The sequence below is a fragment of the Adiantum capillus-veneris genome, chromosome 19, assembly GCF_014529385.1.
Source record: "Adiantum capillus-veneris isolate H3 chromosome 19, ASM1452938v2, whole genome shotgun sequence".
In the NCBI taxonomy this organism is placed as follows: Eukaryota; Viridiplantae; Streptophyta; class Polypodiopsida; order Polypodiales; family Pteridaceae; genus Adiantum; species Adiantum capillus-veneris.
In genome coordinates, this window is record NC_140949.1 from 25058768 (window position 1) to 25085146 (window position 26379).

Below are 26379 nucleotides of genomic sequence, written 5' to 3' on the forward strand. Positions count from 1 at the left end.
TGATGAAATGCTTACAGGTATAAAAACTATAAAGTTTACAAATAATTGTTAAGAACCCTTTGGATCCAATCTATTACAATTTAATCAAGCCAAGGCAGAGGCCTGAACTAGCTAAAGGTATTCACAAGAATATTTACAGTGATTGGATGAGCCACCAATGGGCTTTGTCATCTTCCAAGAGCGCCTCGTCGTCGCACCACAACTGGGAATCGAAAGAACAAGTCATGATTGAATTTTCGTATGAACAAGGTGGGTGCGTATTCTCTCTACAATTCAGTGGTATAAACCCCTCCACAAATCCATGGTTGCAGCTTGTAAAGAATAAGCTTTGGTTTCAGATCTTTTAAAACAGGTGTCTTCTATTCTTGACAGGGTATTTCTTTCTCCCAGGAACAAATGTGTCAAGCTACTTTCTCATGTACGTGCAGGGGCGTTATTTACATGGGAGAAACAATGAGCCATTGTCACGAATAACAGAGGCTCAAGTGTACAAACCGGAACACAATAAATATGATACTTGCATGGGTGTATTATTGATAAGCAACATGCAATCACGCGTTTCAGCAATCTGAAAAGGCAACACAACCACGCATCAGCTATTTACTATCTGAAGAGAAGAACACATGATCAAAAAACCAGGTAGAACTTCTCTTTCACCAATAGCCAAGAATGCAATAAATAAAACATCACATACCTTCCGCAAATGGAAACAAAGCTCCTTCCCAGCCATCCTCTGCTTGCTCCCCCCCAAAGTCCTCACTTTTACTATTTCCATCAGTGCTCACCACATCTTCCGTCGCAGCATCAAAGTTCTGCAAATCAAACTTCCCTTCAACATTTTGAGATGCCCTAGGAGAAGCCTGACCAGCATTAGAAGTCACTGATGGATGGCAAGCCCCTTCCTCTGCTTGTACGCTGTCAGGCCTTGGAGCTACAGAACTCATCCGGTTGTAACCACCCAAATAGCCATTAGAAATACTACCAGTATCACTGCTGCAACTGTTCAACTTCACCATGTGGCCCTCTTCCTTGCTGGCACTCTCTCTTACATGTAAGTTCGAAGCCCCATCATGAGAAACAGAACACGGGAATACATATAATGGAGATCCAACAGTGGACACTGAAGTCGCACTAATTTTGTCGACCACTGCGCCTATGCCAGAAAAACTAGTCTCCTGCAATTTGCTCTGTTCAGGTCTTTGTTTGGATTCAAAAATTGGTTGATGATACGGAAACGATTCTGAAATAAGTGCCCATACACACAAATCCACACTTGTTAACACAGCACCAAATTCAGCAGCAAATCTAAAATTCAAATGTAGAAATGGAGTTTTTATGCCCAATAATGCAAGGCAAAGTGGTGCAACACAAACCTTGATATGCATGATGAACACCATTCTGTAAAGGGCCACTGCATAAGCTTCCCTCTGAACCACAGCTGCTACCACTGCTGCTGCGCTGAATGGGTATTCCCCCAGCATCGGCTCGGATGAATCCGTAATTGATGCCATAGTGAGAGCTTGATGTACCTCCCCAAGAATCATTCCTCTCTCTGAAATCCGTCAACAACTGAGATGGGCTGAAACTAATTCTACAGTGCATAGAAAAGCTTGCAGAGAAGCTACACAACACTAATTACATCACTACAGCAAAAAACGTGAATCTATCTTGTTTGAAAGAGATAAAAACATAACAACATGCATAAAAAGTTGAAGTCAGGACCATTGCTGGGCACATACATGCAGACATACAATGAAACATTCATGTTCAGACAATTCTATTTTATGCCAGTTACAATTTGTCACAGAGTGATGAAAAGCAAACCTGGTATCATCACCAAATTGATACGTTTTGAGCCTGTCATATACAGGCACAAGATCTCTCTTCCTTACTTCCACCATACGAGTAGGAACTTTCTCGATTTCAACCTCTCCACCAACATTATCATGTCCCAATCCACCAAAGACATGAAATGATATCTAGTATTGTTCCATAGTGAACCCACAGATCAATTGAAGACACACACACAATGAGCAAAAGCAATTAGATAGCACAATGCACACCAAATATCTGCTTCATACCTGAGACTTTGCCCATAAAGGTGGCCTGAAATGATGCATTTGTACTTCTGCTTTGGACAGAAACAAGCGGTGCATTTCATCAGGAATCGGCTCGTCTTTTCCATTCTCACAGCACAATGGCATGCTTGCACCACCAGAACTTCCAGAAGTATCATGCATAAAACCACGAGGGTTTGGATCAGTTAATTTCTCCTCTCGCTCATATTGATTTGGCTTTCGAGAAATGTCCCACTTCTCCAGTGGTTCAACCACTACCCTTAAATCAACAGAATCTTTGGGACCCTCAGCTGGAGTAACACCATCTGAAAATCCTTCCGTCACTGCCGACAAATGGATGGCATACCGAATAAGATGTCCGGAAGGAGAGAGAACCCACAACTGCTCCTTTAAGCTGGTTTGATTTGCCTCCGCATCATGCTTGTGACCTCGTCCATCATGAAAAAGTACAGCAACCGCTCCCATCGAGCTTGAAGACCTCCCACTTGCAGCTGCAGCAGCACCACTTACAGTACCCCGCCAACCAGCATTTCCGTTCTTTATTCTGCTCACAACAGAAGAGCTGACAGTTGGAGGTGGGGGTGATGAAGCCTGCTGTGCAGACTTTACTGGACCCAAGCTGCACCACCAAGGAAGCACCCGCATTGGTGTAACTGGTCCAAGGGCCATGGCCGCGCTATGGGCCAGTGGCCCTGCCATACCACCAAACGGAGATATGCAAAACAGATGATTTGTTCCCCTTGATGAACTGACCACAATCCAATGGCCGTCCTCACTGAATGCAATATCTTGTATAATCTGGTCACATTTTAGAAACGACTCTCTCTCTCTCTCTCTCTCTCTCTCTCTCTCTCTCTCTCTCGCCTAGGGGTAGTCTTTACTGGGCCGAGATTTTCTTTGAGAAGAGCAACAGAGACTAGACCAACTAGAGCTTATGCGGCTTTGGGAGGATCGGAGAGGATGTGTTCGCAGGTTCAGTTCCAAGAACCTAGGACAAAGTTATGGCTCTTTGATACTTTGGTTGCCTCTACTATGCTATATGGGGTGCAGGTTTGAGGACCTTCTGTAGGCCAGGAAGGCCGGAGACGTATGGAGAGGCCCTTGGTATCTATGATCTCTTGGCTGATTAGAGCCAAGGCCTCCGGACCGCATGACATCATTCGAGCGGAGTTAGTTGCCCCCCCTATAGAGATTGAGGCGCTTACCAGATCAGTCTCCTTTGTACACAGCCTATGGGATACTACCAGAGATAGATATGCCAGGTTGGCCCTAGAGTCCTCCAGACAGTTAGCTCTACAGGGGGATACATCATGCTGGTATGCACAAATGACATCATGGTTTCAGACACATGGCTTCACCATGGACAGGATGCCTCCTTTTCAGTACTCTCTACAGGCACCCTTGATGTCTCTGACACGGGTGAAGATTACTAGACTCATTCGTCAGGATCTGATCCAGCTGGACACGAGGAGGACATGGATAGAGCTGGTACAAGAGTTGGGCACGAAGATGGCTTTCTATAGAGAGCATCTTCTCCACCTCACAGGGGATGGGTTTGTGATTCGACCTAGCTATATGGACATACATCTTTCTCATGGTTTGCGTTGTGTCATTGACCAGATACACACATCCTCACATCAACTCGAGATTGAGACTGGCAGATTCAGAGGGATACCAACAGATAGCAGGATATGCCGCTTATGTCATCTAGAGCCAGAGACAGAGTTACATTACATATGCCATTGCATAGTGTACTATGAGATACGAGGCCGTTTCCATTGTCTATTCAGAGAGGGTTTTGGGCCTCTATCTAGGGTCATGAGTTATAGGGATCAGAGATTTCTTGGACTGTATCTACTTGAGTTACGCAGGCATAGAGACACTTTACTGAGGAGAGCTGGAGAGAGACAGTCCCAGAGACAGATTACAAATTTCTTTACACTAGATATTGAACACCCAGAGGAGCAGCCACCATTGCAAAGCTCTACCACTACTGGCATTCTCATAGACCGAGCATTGGAGCTAGGGAGATCTAGACGATCGCGATTGAGGAGAGGAGCTACACAGTATAGACAGAGACTACAACAGAGGATTCGAGCCATACTTTCTCGACGGCCAGAGTGCGGATGAGGATGGATCTCTACCATATCTATCTTCCCCCCCCCCTTTCTCTCATTGTAGTTGTATTTTTGTTTCAGTTCTTTTTTATTCCGGACATGGTATCAAATTCGCTATGTTGTAACAGCTTGGTCTCATAGGTCATTTTGGCCTTTTGAAGACATTAATATATCATTTCATTTCATTCTCTCGGGTGTGTGTATATGCTTATAATAAGAGGAAAATGGTATAACCTTTCTATCACCCAAGTGTGGTAGATTGGTTATGCCATTTCCCTCTTGAATAAGAGGTCTTGAGTTCAACTCCTAGTCGGCTAGATCTTTAAGGCCTCTTGGGATAGTTTCCTATGACGTTAAAACTCTCTCTTCCCACTTATAATAAGAGGAAAACGGTATAACCTTTCTATCACCCAAGTGTTGTAAATTGGTTATGCCATTTCCCTCTTAAATAACAAGTCTTGAGTTCAACTCCTCGTCGGCTAGATCTTTAAGGTCTCTTGGGATAGTTTCCTATGACATTGAAACTCTCTCTTCTCGGGGGTGTGTGTGTGGGTGTGTATATGCTTATAATAAGAGGAAAATGGTGTGGTAGATTGGTTATGCCATTTCCCTCTTGAATAACAGGTCTTGAGTTCAACTCCTCGTCGGCTAGATATTTAAGGTCTCTTGGGATAGTTTCCTACGACGTTAAAACTCTCTCTCTCTCTCTCTCTCTCTCTCTCTCTCTCTCTCTCTCTCTCTCTCTCACACACACACACACACACACAACTGACCACAATCCAATGGCCACCTCACTACAGGAGATGGGAGTGCCCAATGAGTTGATTTGGGGATCATGGCTATATACAAATCAGTGGTGGGACATGTACGCACTCCAGAGGGTTAGTGCGCTCCACTATTAGAGTGAAACAAGGTTTTCTATTGTCCCCTATTCTATTTGATATTGATTGACCCAAGGTGTCTGATTATATTGACAAAGAGGGTGACAGAGGTGCCCAACTGGCAAGGAAATGGATTCCATTGTTGCTATATGTTGATGATATTGTGTTGATATCTGACTAACCGGAGGGTATGCAACCACAGTTGGATGCATTACATAGCTTTGCAGAGGATAGTGGATTGTCTGTAAACCTTGGTAAAACCAAGGTTATGGTGTTTAACACCGGGCCGCACTGGATCAGAAGATCAGCACCTACATTCACTTATGGTTAGGAGATTGTGGAGTACACAGATGCGTACACTTATCTTGGGGTAGTCTTCATTGACCAAGGTTCTCTTTGAAGAGAGCAGCAGAGACTAGATTGACCCGAGCGTATGCGGCCTTGGGAGGATTGGAGAGGATGTGTTCGCAGGTTCAATTCCAAGAACCCCAAACAAAACTCTAGGTCTTTGATACCTTAGAAGCTTCAGCTATGGTCTATGGGTTCAAGTTTGAGGACCCTCTGTAGGTCAGGATGGGTGGAGAGGTATAGAGAGGCCCTTGGTATCTATGATCTCTCGATTGATTAGAGCCAAGGCCTTCGTGCCACTTGAGATCATTAGAGCAGAGTTAGGAGGCCCCCCCATGGAGATAGAGACGCTTACCAGATCAGTCTCCTTTAGGCACAGCTTATGGGATACTAGCAGCGATAAATATGCCAGATTGACAGTTAGCTTTACAGGGGAACATATCATGCTGGTATGCACAGATGTCACCAAGGTTCCAGATACAAGGATTCAGCATGGACAAGTTACCCACCTCCCAATACTCCCTCGATGCACCATTGCTGTCTCTTACACAAGCGGAGATTACTACTCATTCTCCAGGATCTTACCCAATTGGACACTAGGAGGACATGGATAGAGCTGGGTAAGAAGATGGCTTTCTATAAAGAGCATCTTCTCCAACTCACGAGGGATGGGTTTGTGATTCGACCCAGCTATATGGATACACATCTATCTCATGGATTACAGTGTGCCATTGGTCAGATACGAACATCTTCCCACCAGGTAGATTCAGAGGGATACCAGCAGCCAACAGGATATGCCGCCTATGCCATACAGAGCCAAAGACGGAGATGCATTAAATATGTCAGTGCACATTGTACTATGAGATAGGGTCGCTCACACACGGTTTATTGAGGAGGTCTGAAGAGAGACAATCCCAGAGACAGATTACCGATTTTGTCACACTTCACACTAGACAGATAGAGCAACAGCCACCACTACAAAGCTCAGCTCATACTCACACCCGCGGTACTCTCATTGATGGAACATTAGAGCCAATGAGATCGAGACGCCCGCGACTAAGGAGAGGAGCTTCACAGCAGAGGATTCAAGCCATACTTTCTCGACATCCAGAGTACAGATGAGGATAGACTCATGACCCATTATATCACCCCCTTTTGTATTGGGCACCCATTGTATCAGTGATCACACATACCCCACACAATTCCAACTAGTAGCACTCCTAAAATCATTTTACAATCTCTTTTTTTGTACCCAGACATGGTATCAGATTCACCAGTTTGTAACAGTTTGGTCTCATAAGTCATTTTGGCCTTTTAAGAGACGTTAATACATCGTTTCATCTTATCTCATCTCTCTCTCTCTCTCTCTCTCTCTCTCTCTCTCTCTCTCTCAAGTGGTTATGTGCAGTGAGTGCAGGTGGTTACGTGCAGCAGGGTGTGGTGATTATGCGCAGCACCAACAAGTGTTTCTGAAACCAGCCTGTTCAATCCAAAAAGGGCGGTAGACTTTACTTCAAACCTTGATTTAGCTTTCACCCATAATTAGTCGTCTATTCTACCTGTACTTTCAAGACACAACAAAGAGGAGAGGGATACAGGCTGCTAGATTGCACCTGTATGAGTAGACCGACACCAAACTGGCCCCTAAATTAGGCGCCCCTTTCGGTATTTCTTTATTCTTTAACAGAGGGAAAGAAAGCTGTGGTTCCCTACAAGCTGCCCCGCACAATCTTGGCTGAATTTCAATTGTTCTGGCCCGATTTCGACAGCGTAACTGTACTAGGACCCTTCACAGTCAGTATCCCCACACATTGGATGACTTTCCCGACGCATTCGGACACTTTACAAAACCTGGCGAGAAATACAGAAAGGGGCGCCTATTTAGGGGCCAATCTGGTGTCTGACTCGCATACAGATGCATTCTAGCATCTGTATCCCATTCCCCTCTCTTGTGTCATTATAGCACACGTAGAATAGACGACTAATAATGGGTGAAAGCTAAATCAAGGTTTGAAGTAAAGTCTACCGCCCTTTTTGGATTGAACAGGCCGGTTACATGGTTCCATCGACGGGATTAAATCACTTTTTCTCAAAAAGTGAGCCTTGGTCAGTTTGGGTTAAACACACACAGAGAGTTTGGGATGACCTTGAAAACACAGAGAGTTTGAAAGTAGATCGAGTGGATTTACAGGTGAGAAAGGCTACGAGAGTCTTTCTTTGGATACAGGTGAGAAAGGCTACGAGTCTTTCTTTGGATTTAAAGGTGAGAAAGGCTACGAGAGTCTTTCTTTGGATACAGGTGAGAAAGGCTACGAGTCTTTCTTTGGATACAGGATGGATGGCAACAAGGAAGAGGGTTCCTCTTCAGAGGATAGACAGCCTATTCCAACTGCACATGAAATTGGCGAGAGTTCAAGCCAAACAAAGAAAGCTTTGCACGTTGTTACTGCTGTGACCATGTTCAAACAATTGATGGAGAATCCAAGATTTATGGAGTTCATATAATCTTCATCAATAGCGCGTCAAGTTCAAGGCAGCTTTGGCATGCCAGGAACAGTGTTTAGGGGTATGCAAGGCATGGTGCCCAACCCCATGTATGCAAACATTAGTTTGCACCCAGGATTTCAGGCCACACAAGGTCAGTTTGGGGTGTCACAACGCAACTTGGGTATGGCTGGTTTTTCAATCCCATCAGTGAATATGACACCTGGACATCAACATGTTACTGGCCAGGGAGTACAGATGGCTCCCACATGTGTACCCATTATGCAAACTGTCTCTTTTGACAATTTGGAGTCAATGGATAAGCTAAAGCCATACAAAGAAGATGATCGGTGAGTGCATTGACACATTCAATGGCTTTGATGAGAGGACTCTTTCCTCGAACAGTTTGACAAAGCATTTGTTGGAAGGAGCATTTAAAGTCAGGAAAGCTGTCACTTTTCTTTAAAAAAAAAAATGCAAGTCAATGGTGGAATACACTGTTGTTACAAGGACAGACTCCTTCCACTTGGAATGATTTCATACAGGTACCGAATTAGCTAAAGGCTAATTCAAAACAGGTACAGGATGATTTAACAAGATTTCTTGCGAGAAATCTCGTGTAAATCAAAGGGCAAGTAGTCCTACTCATGCAGAAGATCAAAGGCTATGAATTGGTACGATTGGCACGCAAAACAGAGCCCGAAAGAAGAAATACAGCTTGCTGTATTTTTCTGCAGATTTAGGGTTTTGACCCTATTTGACGCTTTTTTGTCCCAAGAGCTTCGGGGAAGCTAGAGGACAGTAATACAAGTGATCTGGAGCATTTTAGGAGCTAAAAACAGAGAATTCAGCGTGCTGAATTTCCAGGACAGGTTTGCAAAAGTGCTCTATTATGCGTGGATAATCACTTGGATATGTGGATTTTTGGTTGTGAAGGTTTCTACTATAGTTATGCTGCCAAAATTGGGTCAAAAAGAGAATTCTCAGCCCAATAAAAGTGACAGCATAAAGGTAGATCACACGTTAATCTCCAAACATCAAGATGGAGAGCAGAGAAAGATTGTTTTCGATGCTCAGTATGCAAATCAGTGATATTGCATAAAGGCTGAAATTGCCCGAGAGTTGGAAGATTCACAATGCATTTCACGTGAGTCTTCTCAGACCCTATGTGGGTGATGTGCCAGAAGATATGCCAGTTGAAGATCAGCCGGAAGTCGAGGAACTTGACGAGATCTTGGTCCCGGAACAGATTTTGGCACATAAAGAAAGAAAAGAAAAGGCAAGGTTGCAAGGTGCTACTTGGTCAAGTTCAAAAGCTATTCACCTCTGGATGTCAAGTGGATGGAAAAAAGTGAACTTGCAGAGTCACTAAAAGTATTGGAACTTAAAACTTGGTTTGCAACCTACCTTGACCCCTTGAGATTCAGAGCTACATGGATTGTCAGTGTGACAATGGCTTCTGAAAGAAATGATGTACATGTTACTTACAGTGAGCTCAAATGAAGTGCATGTTACATGAATGTTAGAGCTGTACAGATTGTCAGTTTGGCAATTGCTCTTATGGAATGTCCAAAAGTTTGTTTAGTGCTATAGAAGTGAGTATTTCTTGTCAGTTTGTCAAGGGTACAACAATTATTTCTATTGAAGAGTACATGTGTAACTGCATTCTTAAATTGTCGGTTTGGGTATGCTCGAAAGGTTACTGGATCCAACGTGTACTAAAAGACAGTGACAAAATGTGACCCTTCCATTTTGTCATTGGAAAGTTATGGACTCAAAGCAATGGCAGAGTGTGACGCTTCCACTATGTCATTGGGACAGGGTTCACACGCAGGCAATACATGTGTCGACGAGGTGTTGAATACACCAGGGTTGACAATGAGCATGTATGTGTCGTACATGTGTCGACGAGGTGTTGAATACATCAGGGTTGACTGTGACCATGTACGACAGGTGCAAACGAGGACGTTTGAGATTTCAAGAGGGGGGTATGTCACCAGCCAGTGGCAATTCCATTTTTGTTTATTTTCTCTTTCTTTGGGGAATTTCGTTTGTTTTACCTTTTGGAAACACCCCTCTGGAAATCTAACTGCCCTGCATTGCATAGCCAGTGTGGAACTGTTCAGAGAGAGTCCAGGCCTGAGGGCTAAAGAGCACTAAGGTTGGACAAGGACTATGGTTAGCCAAAGTGGGGACATTGGCCAACCAAAGCGGAATCCTTTGCTACATAGGCTACATTTCAGTTCTGGGTGTCGCTGCAGTGTACGAAGAGGGTCAGATGACCTAGAAGAATGTAATGGCACAAACTCCTAAATTTTAGGGACTGCTATTTTTGGACGGCAAAATGTCTTCGCGTCATTACGTGCAGTTTGACATGGGGATCATTTTGTTACTCTCTGGCCAAGTCAACAAAGGCTGCAGGTGAGATATTTTTAGACCCAAGGGTCTAAAGCGGGAAAATGCACAAATGAGTGACACTTGGCACTCTGAGACCAGTTTACTACTTAAAGAGAAGGCAAAAACGTGATTTTCAGCTGTGAGCTCGTTTTTGAGTGCTGTCACAGGTGGGAGAGCTTCAATGGAGTGTTGGCTTACCCTCTATGTACAGTGAGGTGCAGGATGTCATGAATTGCACACCTCTCACTGCTCTCTCTCTCCCCTATTCTTTATGGTTATGCCCCTCTAGTGGGCTCATCAGATTGACCAATGTATAGTTGTGTGGGTTCATGCGCGATTGCCGAGGCAAGAGCCTCTTGCACAGGTACTGGATTAGCTAGCGGCTAATCCCCCGTAGGTACAGGTGAATTCGGAGAGGTTTCACGCCCGAAATCTTGTCCGATTCAAAGGGCAAGTAGCCCTACAAGTGCGGGAGCTCGAGGACTTGATACAGATGCGATCGGCACGCACAACGGAGCCCAAAACAGGGAATTACAGCCTGCTGTGTATTTTTGCAGGTTTAGGGTTTTGGCCTTAAACGGACCCTAATACCCCCAGGAGGTTCGGGGACGCAAGGGGACCGTTGTACAGGTGATCTGGCGCATTTTCAGGGCAGAAAACAGAGAATTCAGCGTGCTGCAGATTCTCGCCAGGTTTTGCAAAGTGTCCGTATGCGTCGGGAAAGTCATCTAATGCGTGGGGATACTGCGGTCCTAGTAAAGTTATGCTGCCAAAATCGAGCTAGAACAGAAGAAATTCAGCCCAGATTGTGCCGGGCAGCTTGTAGGGAACCACAGCTCTTATTCCCTCTTTTAAAGAATAAAGAAATACCGAAAGGGGCACCTATTTAGGGGCCAATCTGGTGTCTGACTCGCATACAGATGCATTCTAGCATCTGTATCCCATTCCCCTCTCTTGTGTCATTATAGCACAGGTAGAATAGACGACTAATAATGGGTGAAAGCTAAATCAAGGTTTGAAGTAAAGTCTACCGCCCTTTTTGGATTGAACAGGCCGGTTACACTTTTGATGCCAATAATCGCCTGCCCAAGAAGAGGCTATTGCATGTCAATAATGCTTATCTCAAGCATGAGCCTTTTCGGGCTATGATTGTGGATATCGTCCCGCCTTTGATCTCCCAGATGTATGTTGATATGGACATAGCCTGGTTCCGCTTTGTTATGCGTGTTCAATGTGTTATCCAGGATTATGGCAAGGATTATTTGTCACAATTCAAGGAACAGGTTACTCAGGCGAAGGATGCTTGTAGCAGACTAATACACTTGGCGAATCATTCTTCTCTTACTGACACTCAAGCGACTGAGTTGTTTTCTGCTCGCGCTGTGTTACGGCACAATGATGAGAGGAAATTGGCCAAATGGCAAACTCGAGCTCGACAACAAGCTTTTGCAGATAAAGGCTGTTCTTCTAAACAATTTTTCCGGCATTTGCATCACTCCAGGCGGTCTCAAGCTATACGAAGAGTTAAATTACCGTCAGGGGAATGGACCTCTACTTTACAAGAGCTAGCACTCGCCTTACATTCTCATTATGGCAAGATTTTTGAGGCCCCTTCTTCTCCCACGAGCGCTGCTTGTCAAGCGCGTTGCATGTTTCTATCCCATGTTACTCCCATCCTCTCGATGCGGCAGGCTCAAGACTTGGAGGCTGTTTTCACTGAGCCGGAATTGCATGCCAGCTTGCTTGATTTGGGTCGATGGAGGGCTCCTGGTTGGGATGGCCTCTCTGTGGAATTTTTCTTGTCCTTCTGGGATTATTTGAAGATGCCTCTGTTGTTCATGATGAATACACCTTGGGAACAGCAGGAATTGCCCTCCTCTTGGAAAGAAGGTTTGCTCAAGCTGATACCTAAGCATGCATTGTGCGAAGAATTCTCTCATTGGCGGCCTATTACACTTATGCCTGTGGTATATAAATTAATGGCCAAAATGCTAGCTAACCGACTCAACTGCTTTTTGCATGAAGGCTTGCATCAATCTCAATACGGCTTCATTCCACGACGTCGAATTACTGATAACCTCGCGAATGTCATCATTGGTATGGAATATGCAAAATACACTCGACAGGATGTATTGGTCATGCAAGTTGACATTGAAAAGGCCTTTGATACTGTGCTTTGGGATTATATTGCGGGCACCATGCAACACTTGGGATTTGGGCCTAGGATATCCCGTGTCGTGCTGTTCTTGTATGCACATAGCACTTCTGCGGGCTTGCTGGATGGATCTCTTACAGAATCTTGGCCTTTGGGATGGTCGGTGAGACAGGGCTGCCCTTTGAGTGCTATGCTCTATGCGATTGCCACTCACCCCTTGTTTATGTATTTGGATTCCTTGACTTCCAGTGGCAGGCTACATGGCCTGTCTTTACCTTCGGGACGGCAATTTGCTGGTCAGGCTTATGCGGATGACTCTTTGTTTATGCCTCATAACCACTATGAGGATGTACAACAAATTATGCATACTCTTGATGTCACGAGGACGTGGCAGTTATTAACCATGTCACAGAGATGTGGCAACTGCTAACCTTGGTTGTTGGTTTCTTTCCAATGGGGTTTATTTTATTTGTTTTGAGACCCTCTTTTTGAAGTAGCAAACGGTCGGACATTGTATGGCCAATGTGAACGGTAGATTCACCCGCAGACGGAAAGTGGTCGGCACTGGAATTCGTATGGTAAGAGGATGTCTAGGCTCAGAGCAAGATAATATAGGTTCCCCCGTCGCACTTAGCAAGTTGGTGGATACTAGGAAGTGAACTCAATTAAGGCGTAAAGTCAAGGTGGGACTACCAACAAAAAGTATCCGACATTTGGGCCACATTGCACTTTTGGATGCGGTCCCAATGAGGATAGATGGTCAGAAGACCAGTGGCAGCCCAACGGAAGCATCTCCTAAAATTTAGGGAACTGCTATTTTGGGCCGTGAAATGTGTTCGCGTCATTACCTCCGGTATGACTAGGGGAACATTTTATAACTCTGCCGCGAAGTCAACTGGGCAACCGGTCAGGATATTTTTAAGCGGCAAACCCGAAACGGGAAAATGCTTGAAAATACGCCAAGTGTCACATTTTCGTGAACTTTCCTCTTGCAGAAAAATGGGCGCTGATTTTTATGCTGGGAGAGGCCTCATTTGCAACCTGTCACAGGTTAAGAGCTATGGAGTGCTTCCTTTCCCTCTCATGTACAGTGTGGTGCTAGGAGTGATGCCCTGCACACTACACACTGCTCTCTCTCTCCCCTACGTGCAGTTATGTGATGCCCCACAAGAGGGCTCCTCATTTGATTGATGTACAGTTGTGTGGGTTCATGCTTTTGTGCTGAGGCAAGAGCCTCCTTGAGCAGGAACAGGGGTAGCTAGCTGCTGCTCCAAAGCAGGCACTGGTGAGGGTCATAACCTCACCATACAGGTGCAAAATCAGCGCTGTGTATGCGCTGTATATTTACTGTTTTTCAGCCATACGGACGCCAGGACCATTGGGAATCGTGCCCCACTGGCAAAGGACAGTTAGGGGACTGTTTGGGGTTGAAAACAGGGCAAAACCCAGTAAATACAGCGTGCTGAATTTACTGTTTTTGGACAGGAATCAGAGGGTATACGACAGTGCAAGCGAGTTCCAGCAGGGGAATTGGTTTCGCGCAAGTTTTGGGGCTGTTATGCTGCCGAAATTTGGCCAAATCAAATGGTATCTAGGTGGATACACGTGAAGGATTCCCAAGACCTTACCTTGTAATTTACCCTCCTAAAGGATAAAGAAATACCGAAAGGGGCGCCAATTTTGGGGCCTACAAGTTGTCGGCGTCTGCTCGGAGCATTCTAGCTGCCGAGCCATGTGTGTATTCAAGTGTTAACTCCTGTCGCAGGTTCTCTTTGCAAAGTGCTCTGTGTGTGTGTGTATAAAGTAAAGAATTTCGGGTGAAAGCCAACGCCTACCGCCCTACGGGCCGGTTCCATGGTTCCATTGCCGGGATATTAATCACTTTTTCCTCAAAGAGTGAGCCTGGATTGTTCAGGGTAAAGACACACAGTGCAAGAACACGGGGATTACACTATGGCCGACAAGGGGAAGGGAATTATCGAAGAGGGTTCCTCTTCAAAGGACAGGCAGGAGATTCCTATGGTTTTTGAGATTGGCGAGAGCTCACGGCCACGTCAGTCTGTACCTCCTGTCAACGTGAATGTCCCTCCAGTAGTACAGGGCTTTATGACAGGGCAACTTGAGGATGATGCGTTTAAGACTCGGTTAGTTGCCGCGGTGAATGTCTTTTCGGAGCTGGTGCAGAATCCGAGGTTTATGGAATTCTTGCAAGCGCCACCAGTGCAACAGCAAAATAGGCAACCTACGCCACGTACGGAGCTTGTTGAAGCTCAAGCCCAGGTACTTCATGAGGCGCAGGAGGAAAGGGAACACTCGCATGTTGCAGAGTCGGGGGCTCCAAAGCAGGTTCCTCCCGTGCTTGAACAGGTGGCTAGAACGCCTATTCCACAGGTTATGCCAGTTCAGCCCGCCACCTTTCAGAGCCAGCATGCTGTCTTGAATGGACAGGGAGCTGGATACCAGGCTATGCACTCAGTTTTTCCACCACCCACGGTACATCCTGGGTATTTCGGGGGTGGATCAGTGTTCCAAAGTATGGCTGGTTATGCGTCTGGAAGTCAGCCGTACATGCCAGGAACAGTGTTCGGGGGTATGCAAGGCATCATGCCAAACCCCATGTATGGTACTATCGGCATGCAGCAAGGTTACCACGGCAACCAGGGCCAGTTTGGGGTGCCACAGGGTCATTTTGGCATGGCTGGTTTTTCTGGACAGCAGCCAGATATTGCACCTCTGACGCAAAATGTGAATGTCCAAGGCGTGCCGATCATGCCTAGTACAGTGCCCATGTTGCAGACCATCCCGTATGACAACTTGGGGGCACTAGAGAAGCCGAAGGCTTACAAAGAAGGTGGTGCAGCGGTAAAGTTCAGTACCTTCAGTGGTTTCGAGGATAAGACAAAGGCACTCACTTTCCTCCAGCAGCTTGATACAGCTTATGCGGGAGGGAATTTTACAGAGGCCTCGAAGGTTAGGAAAGCTGCCACTTTCTTAAAGGACAATGCGCTTACATGGTGGACGACATTGTTAATGCAAGGACAAGCACCCGCCACTTGGGTTTACTTCAAGCAAATGTTTGCATCTGCTTGGCTATCAAATGAATTTGAAGCCGATGTCCTGACAGATTAGCACCAGCTTACGGCAGCTTCGTGCAAGAGCTTGCTGGAGTACAATAGGAGGTTTTGTAAAGCATTACTCTCAGTGACCTCCTACAGATTTGTGCCATTGACAGAGCAGATAGAGAAGTACTGTTGTGGGCTGCCTAAAGGGCTTCGAGACTACTGTACCAAGAACAGAGTGGCTACCCTCACCCAGCTCATGGAAGTTGCTAATACTGGTCTTACCTTGTTGAAAGGAGAGGACAGTGGGTTTCTGAGCAACGAGAAAGGAGGGCAGCAAAAGAAAAATTCAGCGAAGAAGCCCTTTGTGAAAACGGCTCCTGATGCGTCACAGGGGTCAGAACAGGCAACCAAGGACAAGGATTCAGCTGGGACTTCTGGAGCGCAGGCAAAGAAACAGAAAAGGAAGCCTTTTGTGCGCAAGTCGCTCGAGGAAAAGAAGGTCCTAATGGCTGAGAACAAATGCTTTATATGCGAGCAGCCTGGTCATATTTCTATCAATTGTCCACAAAGGAAAAGGCCAACTGACTCAGAGGATAAAGAAGATCAAAAAGGCAAGAAGCCAAAACCCACGGCAGGTTTAGTGCCAGACATGGTGGGTGACAGGCCCAGCACAGATGCCAGTGAGTTATGCAGGGCATGGGGTAAAGTTAGGGATCAGACGGCACTCATCTTCTTTGATCCAGGTGCCAAAGCCAACTTTATCTCACCAGAGTTAGCTATGAAGCTGGGCATCAGAGCTGAAGAGATGGGGTACACCGCAGAGGTAGGGTTGGCATGTCCTGGCCACTCAAAGTGTGTTACTCCCATCATTGGAAAACTGCGTCTGCATATTCAGTCGTATGTGGACACTGAAGAGTTTTACATCATGCCGCTAGAAGGTTGTGACGCCTTGTTGGGGATCCCGTGGATGTTCCGAGTGCATGGAGTCTTGGATGCCTACAACAAAAAGATCATTGTACAGCATAGGGGCAAAACTCACATCTTGGATGTAAAGCTTAAAGGAGAGTCAGTCCCTATTGTATCTACTTCTGCTATCACTTCTGTAATAAAGAATCATCTTTTTGTGTACTTGATTTTTGCACGTAATGTCTCAGATAGTGATCAATCAAATTTATCTGTGTTAGATAAAGAAAGGTCAGCATTTTTGCAAAAGTTTAGTGACTGTTTTTCTGATTCATTACCGTCGCAATTGCCGCCAGAGAGACCTGAGGACCATCGGATAGATTTGGTGCCAGGGTGTAGCCCACCAAATAGACCTCCCTACAGGGTTAGTGCGGCGCAGCAGAAAGAGATTATGGGCCAAGTTGAGGAGTTATTAGAGAAGGGGCTGATTCAGCCTAGTTCTTCACCCTTTTGCTCCCCAGTGCTCCTAGTGCAGAAGAAGGATGGCTCATGGCGCATGTGTATTGATTACCGTGCGTTGAATAAGAATACCATCAAGAATAGGTTTCCTATTCCTCGCATTGATGATATTCTCGATCGTTTAGAGGGTGCTGCAATTTTCAGCAGGATAGACCTTAAGAGTGGGTACCATCAAATTCGTATAAGCCCAGAGGATGTGCACAAGACTGCGTTTAGAACGACATTTGGTCTTTATGAGTTTCTAGTGATGCCGTTTGGGCTAACAAATGCTCCTGCCACGTTCAACAGAATGATGGACCGGATTTTCCGCTCGCATCAACAGTTTGTTGGAACATTCTTCGATGACATGATTGTGTATTCAAAGAATGAAGAGGAGCATAGGCGTCACTTGACCATTGTGTTCGAAGAGCTGCGCAGTCACAGGTTACTTGTCAATCCTAAGAAAAGTGAATTCTTCCTCGAAGACATCCACTTTCTGGGCCACATAGTCTCAAAGGATGGTGTTAGAATGGATCCCGCAAAGGTCGAAGCTATCAAGACATGGCCAGACTTGAAGACTGTGCACGATGTCAGAAGCTTCTTGGGATTGTGTTCCTACTATAGAAGGTTTATCAGAAATTTTGCAGAGATAGCATCGCCTCTTCACGCATTGCAAAAGAAAGAGGTCACTTTCAGATGGACCCAAAAAGAGATTTCAGCTTTTAGTCTCTTAAAGGAAAAGTTGACTTCAGATGTAGTTATTGTTTTGCCAGATCTCAGGAAGTCATTTGTGATCCAGTGTGACGCATGTGGCAGTAGCATCGGAGCAATGCTAATGCAAGATGGACGGGTAGTAGCCTACGAGGACGTGGCAGTTATTAACCATGTCACAGAGATGTGGCAACTGCTAACCTTGGTTGTTGGTTTCTTTCCAATGGGGTTTATTTTATTTGTTTTGAGACCCTCCTTTTGAAGTAGCAAACGGTCGGACATTGTATGGCCAATGTGAACGGTAGATTCACCCGCAGACGGGAAGTGGTCGGCACTGGAATTCGTATGGTAAGAGGATGTCTAGGCTCAGAGCAAGATCATATAGGTTCCCCCGTCGCATTTAGCAAGTTGGTGGATACTAGGAAGTGAACTCAATTAAGGCGTAAAGTCAAGGTGGGACTACCAACAAAAAGTATCCGACATTTGGGCCACATTGCACTTTTGGATGCGGTCCCAATGAGGATAGATGGTCAGAAGACCAGTGGTAGCCCAACGGAAGCATCTCCTAAAATTTAGGGAACTGCTATTTTGGGCCGTGAAATGTGTTCGCGTCATTACCTCCGGTATGACTAGGGGAACATTTTATAACTCTGCCGCGAAGTCAACTGGGCAACCGGTCAGGATATTTTTAAGCGGCAAACCCGAAACGGGAAAATGCTTGAAAATACGCCAAGTGTCACATTTTCGTGAACTTTCCTCTTGCAGAAAAATGGGCGCTGATTTTTATGCTGGGAGAGGCCTCATTTGCAACCTGTCACAGGTTAAGAGCTATGGAGTGCTTCCTTTCCCTCTCATATACAGTGTGGTGCTAGGAGTGATGCCATGCACACTACACACTGCTCTCTCTCTCCCCTACGTGCAGTTATGTGATGCCCCACAAGAGGGCTCCTCATTTGATTGATGTACAGTTGTGTGGGTTCATGCTTTTGTGCTGAGGCAAGAGCCTCCTTGAGCAGGAACAGGGGTAGCTAGCTGCTGCTCCAAAGCAGGCACTGGTGAGGGTCATAACCTCACCATACAGGTGCAAAATCAGCGCTGTGTATGCGCTGTATATTTACTGTTTTTCAGCCATACGGACGCCAGGACCATTGGGAATCGTGCCCCACTGGCAGAGGACAGTTAGGGGACTGTTTGGGGCTGAAAACAGGGCAAAAACCAGTAAATACAGCGTGCTGAATTTACTGTTTTTGGACAGGAATCAGAGGGTATACGACAGTGCAAGCGAGTTCCAGCAGGGGAATTGGTTTCGCGCAAGTTTTGGGGCTGTTATGCTGCCGAAATTTGGCCAAATCAAATGGTATGTAGGTGGATACACGTGAAGGATTCCCAGGACCTTACCTTGTAATTTACCCTCCTAAAGGATAAAGAAATACCGAAAGGGGCGCCAATTTTGGGGCCTACAAGTTGTCGGCATCTGCTCGGAGCATTCTAGCTGCCGAGCCGTGTGTGTATTCAAGTGTTAACTCCCGTCGCAGGTTCTCTTTGCAAAGTGCTCTGTGTGTGTGTATAAAGTAAAGAATTTCGGGTGAAAGCCAACGCCTACCACCCTACGGGCCGGTTTCACTTGACTTGTTTGGATTGGCGGCGGGTCTCAAAGTTAACTTTAGTAAATCCAAGCTATTGCCTCTGAAGGAGTGTGACTGGCATCGGATATTATGGCCTGGGGAGATTGTTCCTCCACATGTTTTGATTCGTCATTTGGATTATCCGTTGGGTTGGAATCTATCGGCTATGCAAAAACTAGATTGGGTGCTCCAACGTCTACATTCCAAGTCAAATTATTGGAAAGTGTCCACGTGGCCACTTCATGTACGTCTCAGGATTGTCCAATGCATGCTTGTGGCTTATGTGCAGTTTTACTTGCCTTTGTTATCCTGGCCTTGGTTGCGCTTGCAGTCCCTCATGTCCAATATTTTAGAGCATTTTTGGCGGACCTCATCTACCAAGAAGGGTCTTCAGCTTCTCTCTATGGACAAGCTATGTTCTCCCAAGCGGCTTGGAGGGTTAAATATTTTGGACTTGCAACGTCATCTTTTGGCCCAGAAAGCTATGATGTTGCCTGTCTTGGTGGAGCAACAGCAACCCTGGACTCTCATGGTCACACATTTGTGTACGCACATTGTCACCCCAGCTTTTGGTCATTGGCAACCGACTTATTGGGATGTTGTTTTTGTGAAGCTTGAAGGACACATTCCTGGATGTCCCTTTACTTCTTCTCTCATTGTTGATTGGAAAGTTGTCACTTCGCATTTGGCTTGGAATGGTCGACCATCAGCTGCAAGTAATTCTCTTCGTTTGGAGAGTCTGCAGTGGAGCAGGGCCTTCGCTTTCACTTTGGTTCAGCGATCTCCTCACCAAGCATATTTTTTTGCCCAAAAAGGAATCTGTCAAGTGCATCAGGTGTTGGATGGCTCGGGTTATGTTATTTCGTTCGCTGATGCAGTGTCCCGCTTTTGGTTGGGTCCTCACTATTCTTCTCTTTGGCGGAGAATTATAAGGATGCTTGCTGATTACTCACCCATTCCTCCTTTGGTGTGGACTCTCACTTCTCTTCTCTGATTAGAATCTGGCTACGACTAGATTGGACTGCATCTCAGCTGGCAATGTATATGCCATCCTTCAGTCTGATATATAGATTGTGCATCATGGTAATCGGTTGTGGTTGCTCTCCGAGTCATCCTTGTGGTGGCAACACACAATGTCTCGTATTTGGCAGAGTCATCTACCTTTGAAGGAACAGGTTTTCTTGTGCAATGCTTGGTGGGAGCTCTACTTGTTGGCAGTGTGTTGCATACTCGGCATATTGCACCTCCCCACTGCCCCAGATGCCTTGAAGCTGAGGAGACCGTGCCACACTTGCTATGGCGTTGTCGCCACTCCCGAGCCTTCATTCGGCAAGTGTCGATTGCTCTTCGATTGCGTTTTCCTTCCGGCTCTTTTCATAGACGCTTTTGGCTTTTTGGAGTGCTTCGGCCATCGCATTCTCAGTTTGCCGTGTTCTTCACTTGGGTCAGATTTTGGACCCTGTGGACTATCTGGCACCATCGGAACTCCTTAATGTTCCACGGCACCTATGTTGACCCCTTACACTATTTCAAATCATCTCTTGGTGAAGCACTACATCTTGCTCATGATGTTGGAGACATCACTCTTGATGCCTACAGGATTTACTTTTGACTGGTTCTAGCTTTCGGAGCCTTATAGTGCTCAAATTTTTGTATCCCTTTCTTTTCGTGGGTTTTCCTCGTTTTGAGGTTTCCCACTTGTAAAGTAATCAAAGCAGATTTACAAAAAAAAGTGTGTGTGCACACGCGCACAAGCGCTGACTTACGAGGTAGCCTATTGGACCTGAAAGCGCGAGCAGTAGGAGCGCGAACGTACACGGAGCAGGTGCACATGTGAGTAGGGATTTGGTACGAATTTGTGGATAGGGCTTTTTTCGAACAGAGCGAGAGAATTGAAACAACCTATGTAAGCAAATTGTGGATCCGGTACGCACAATGGGGTCTATGAACATGTATGCATAATGTGGAGACAACCCTTGTATGCATAGTGTGGATCTCTCTCTCTCTCTCTCTCTCTCTCTCTCTCTCTCTCTCTCTCTCTCTCTCTCTCTCTCTCTCTCTCTCTCTCTCTCTCTCTCTTTCGGCTCAGTTGTTATTGAAGTGCTAAAAGTCTGGTCAGTCTGTTCTTTTCTACGTCTTGGAACATTGTTACATACTATCATGTGGGGATGGGCATGGGTTGCTTGAAATGTGAAAAGGAAGGATACATATCTGATAGTAACGATGAGATTTAGTAGATCAAGACATTCGTAAAAAGATTAGTGTGGTATGGATATGATTGCTAAATATGTTACAATGATCATGATTTGTATCTGAGGCCCTCGACAAAAATGTGATTGATCAGTGACTAATCTCTTTACTGACCGATGTCTTTGTAGGGATTTGTGGAGTCTAGTGCATGGGTACATAGAGTAAGTGTATATTGAAGAAAGCTTCTGTCTTTCGGCTTTTTAATCGAGGGCGATTACAATTTTATTTTTTTTTCAAGCAAGCATATGTCACAAGTTGGTGACATGGCACAATTGGACAAAGGTCGAGAGGACAAGGGATTAGAGGTGAAAAACTCTAACCCAAAAGAACTGCACAAATTGTGACCAAGGGGCCTAAAAAGCGGGTTAGGATTTTAAAAACCTAACCCACCAAACTTAAAGAACTTGTGAAGCATCGGGCAAGGGGCCTAAAACCCTAAAAAGTTAAAGCTGAGGTAGATTTCCGTAAATAGCGCTGGCTGCCACATGGCACTGTCATATGGATTTCCGGGTTTTTTGCTGGCTAGGCTGATTACGCATGCTTAATGATGCAGATGCTTTTAGACACAAGCTTTTAGAGCAAGTGCTTTTGGGCCACCAATTTGTAAGAATAGCATCCTCGATCTGTGACATACAAGTAGCAATTCCCCAACAATAAAATCTGCTTACTTCAGGTGGATTGTGCCAAAACTGCCCCAGCCCAAGACACTGGAGTCGTTTTAAGAACCTGTCTAAAATTCAACAAATGGCAATACAAAGTACTTAAAAGGCACAGGGAGAAGCAAACGAGACTCAGAAACCAAGTCTCCATTAAGATGGGGCACGCAACAGAGAGCGAGCACGATGCTCCAACCCAAGGTCATAAGACAGCCAAAAGAGAAAAGACAGAGTTGTTCACATGAAACTTGCCCCCCACTCAAAATTAAAGTGAAATAGGCTTCGATGGTTGTGAATACTTGTTCAAGAGACTAAATACTACAAAAGAATTTTTTTAAACATATGAACCATGCCACTTACAGCATTAGTCACACCCCGAGAGAGCTTGTAAAGATGTGCATGAGAGGCTGTTGCATCACAAACAATCCCATTTGTATTGAGACCTGGCAATATTCTGAACACATTGATGTTATGTCCATGAATAGACGCAGTAACTAGAAGAGTTCCAGTATGATCAAAGCAAAGTGCTGAGAGTGGGCTATCATGAGCTCGAAACTGTGCCACCAGAACTCTACTCACAAAATCACGCACATGCACCTGGAAAAAGAACAGTTGTCAGAAGAAAAACGAAGTCGACTGAGCAGTGCAAGCAAAGAGAATCTTTTCCTCAAACTCACAGTTCCTGCATGCTCTGCGTGAAGATTGCAGTTGTTTCTTTGGAGTGGACTCCCAGGCTCAGGGGAGCCGAGGCCATCAGTACAATACTTTGAGAATGCTTTGTAGCCTAGATCACCTAAAGTGACAATCCCGGCTGCAAACTGCTTGCCTGATTCTTTTGCATAATACGCAACCAAACTACCATTTGCAGGCGATGTAGATGGGCTCACTCCAGGAGATGGGCTGAGATGTTGAGGTGAAACCCTCCCAGTGTTCGAGAGAAGTGGTTGATTCGGTGCATAGGCCAACCATCGGGAACCAACAGCCATTGGCCCATAACCTAAGCTCAAGCCATTTGGTCCAGGTGGTGGTGAGGGATATGTGATGACACTAAAAGTGTTCTCAAGTGTTGCAGCATCAAAACAGTAGATCTGCAGTAAGAAGTAACTGTTAAGAGAGCATACTAAAGTAACATTTAAGCAATCCTCAGAATCAAACATTCGACAACGAATAACAGGTGCATTTACGAAAAGCTATACATCTACGGTCAGTACAATATCGATGGCACAAGCAACATACTTGTGCAGCAGTAGCAACTGCAACTATTCGTATGCTGCAACGGACAGAATGAATAGCGGAGCGGAACTTTAATGTATGTACATAAGTATAACTCCGGAAAGAGTAGAACTTGACGAGGGTAGGAACAAAGTGATTCTCTCCAAAAGCAGGCGGGCTCCCTACAACCCCATTGTAACCATTTGCAGGTCTACTAGGAATACCATTACTTCGGCAAACTGTTGCATCACTAGTTACAACCAATAACAATGGCCGAGCAGCATCCATAGCAGTATCGCATGCATCTGAAATGGGCTGTGGCTGAGCCCGCAACAGTGCAACGGGGCCATCACGCTTAGAAACAAGCTCCCACACATCATTTGCATCTTCCACATTCCAAACTTGAAACCCGTTCACATAAGTAAGCAATAGCACCCTTTGAGAACGGTCTGGTCCAAACTCTAACATGTCAAAGCCGGCCCACTGCACCTGCAGATTGCATGAAAAGAGTAAAAAGAGACGCTGCAAAGATCCATGGAAAATAACCTAGACAACAAGAAAGTATATGATAATAATTTGTCTCAACACATGTGAATGAGCATACACCAACACTCTGAATAAGGTTTTGACATTGAACTCACAAGAAAAAACTGTTCACACACAGACATGAGGTCTGTGTTACACGAGAGACTTGAGTTATATGCGGATATTGTTTAAACAAGCGTGTCAATGTCATTGTGCCTGCCTTACAAATTAAAGAATTGGGTGTTCAACCTCTATACAGTTTGAAATTTAAGTGTGCCTCTGTAAGCAGGATATTTACATTAAAAATAAGTGGTGACGCAACTGAGCTCTGCATCACACTCCCTTTCAATTTATGTTCATAGACTGAATTCCAGTGACAAGTTAATGCCTATTTGAACTCATAAAATGTAATTGTGCACGGCTTATATGCAAAGAAACAAAAAAAAAAAAGAGCCTCATTAGACAAAAAAAAAAAAGAAACATAAAGCTCGATAATGAGATCAATATGGACATGCCTGTTCTCTTTGGTGGTCATCTGTTGCAGAAGAAATTGATGATGCAACAGATGTGCCAGCAGAGCGCACTGTAGAAGCCAAGCTAGTAGCACCGCGAAAGATGGCACGAATCGAGGTTGGAAGAAAACTATTACTGCGACCCGCCCTTTGGGAGCGGGATGGCAAACCCCCATTGCTCATTATAGGAAATTCAGGCGTCCAGTAGTTTGAAGCAGGTTGCCTATAGGCCTCAGCAACGTTGTGTATGTGCGCATACCCAGGAAGTAAATGAACAGCCTTTCTATTTTGCTTGGAGGAGTCGGCTGCTTTCTGTCGGTCTCATCTGGGTGTAAAAGCAGACAGACGAAAAGAAACGTACAACGTTCAAAAAAATTCTCTAAAACGAGCTCTATCCCGTAAAGATCCTTTGGCCCATGAAGAAAACGCTCTGCTGCAGGCTTCTTGAACTGTGAAATAGAACCTGCGCAGAAATGGAAATCTCTACTTTTAATTTCTCTGATCGTATGCAGAAACTGCCCGATAAGTCAGTCCCTCGTCTTAGAGGTCATCCGTAATATGCAGACCTTGCGGACGGAATTCTGCAAACAAATAACGCCAAAGGGAAGGTGAGAGAAGCGAGTGTTACTTTGCAGAAGCGCCAGGAAGAAGTGTTCGGCGATGGAGAAAAAGCACCTCCGGATGCGCGGGACAGGGCGACGCGCGCTTGGAGGCCACGGCTATGGAGGACGCTGATGCAGAGAAAGAAGAAAAAAAATTTTACACGCCTATACAAAAATATATAGAACATGCGTGCGCATATGCCCCACTTATAAAGGGCCTCCAGGCTACTTATGGTTATGGCATGGTCAGAGAATGGTACATACGTACTAGTGAAAACGTCCTAGTGAAAACGTCGTATAGCAAGGAAAATTGAAATAAAGAGTCTTTACGAACGGCTTCACTTTTATTATACTAGTACGGTCGGCCGCCGAAGCTCTCTCTCTTTCAAGTTTCACTCCCCCTCTTTATCGCGTGCTTCTCTCACTTTTGGCATTTAGCCTTCATCTCGCAGGTAGAGACATCTGTAAAGGGTTACTACCTCCGCCATATTATGTTAGTAGATTCATTAATTCATGCGATACCTCCTTCGATCCCATCCTTATGTCCCAATGCTAAGACTGATATGAGATCTCTATCATCTCTATAAAAGGTGGATGAGGGATTCGAACACGCAACATGTACATGAATGCGTCATATGCAGCTCAGGTAGCCAACCCAACATCCACTCGATGTTGCTACCTTAGGCAACCCACAAATTAAAAAAACCCCATACCTCCTCTGCGTCCATAGATGTCAGCTCCCCTACGCGTGGTCGTTGCCCTTGCTGACGTCGCTTCGCATCTCCCCCCTTCCTCCTCCTCCTCTCTCTCTCTTTCTCTCTCTCTTTCGCGCGCTGTAGTCGGGACCTCCACTCTCACTTTTTTCCGCCTGCATCTACCAAGATTTGCCAGGATTTTCTTTTTCAAAAATTGTAGCACCTACTGCTTCAAGAAAATTCAAAAGGCTACAAACTCAAAGATTCATATGAAGACAAACACTTTAATGTGAAACAATTTAATGATGTGGCTAGCCAGATAGCCAAAATCCATGGCAACAATGTGCAACAGTGGATACAAGTTACAATAGCCAACAAGACACACAAACCATGACAGTGCAATCAAGGACACCAAGAAGGAAGAAGGAAGAAGCTCATGATGGCAAGCATGCCTTTGTGGAGAGAGAGAGAGAGAGAGAGAGAGAGAGAGATTTTATTATCATCCTCGGAGTTCAAATATGACCTACGGGACCAAAGATACATGGGATGTACTATGTATGGGGCTGATAAGTGATTCTTGATGCTCCAGGATTGTGGTGATGATAATTGTAAGAGAGCCCACAATGTGGTTGGGAGAGGAAAGTTTGTAGGTCTAGGTCATGGTTGAA

At 45.3% G+C, this 26379-nt stretch overlaps 2 protein-coding genes across 2 annotated transcripts; one reads left to right on the forward strand and one right to left on the reverse strand.

Annotated features, from left to right (window-relative positions):
* Positions 1-25744, reverse strand: LOC147433714 (autophagy-related protein 18h-like). The gene is made up of 12 exons (XM_086489529.1): positions 25730-25744; positions 25043-25133; positions 24674-24877; positions 24418-24485; positions 23402-23866; positions 22843-23253; positions 22526-22762; positions 2082-2876; positions 1825-1979; positions 1374-1552; positions 695-1240; positions 1-568 (listed from the first exon to the last, which is right to left on the reverse strand). Exons 1-12 carry the CDS (start codon positions 25742-25744, stop codon positions 561-563), a joined length of 3174 nt encoding a protein of 1057 aa, XP_086345655.1. The 3' UTR covers positions 1-560.
* Positions 2874-4963, forward strand: LOC147433715 (uncharacterized). Its single transcript, XM_086490344.1, has one exon. The coding sequence runs from the start codon at positions 3168-3170 to the stop codon at positions 4206-4208; it is 1041 nt and encodes a 346-aa protein (XP_086346470.1). The 5' UTR covers positions 2874-3167; the 3' UTR covers positions 4209-4963.
* Positions 25745-26379: the final 635 nt, after the last annotated feature.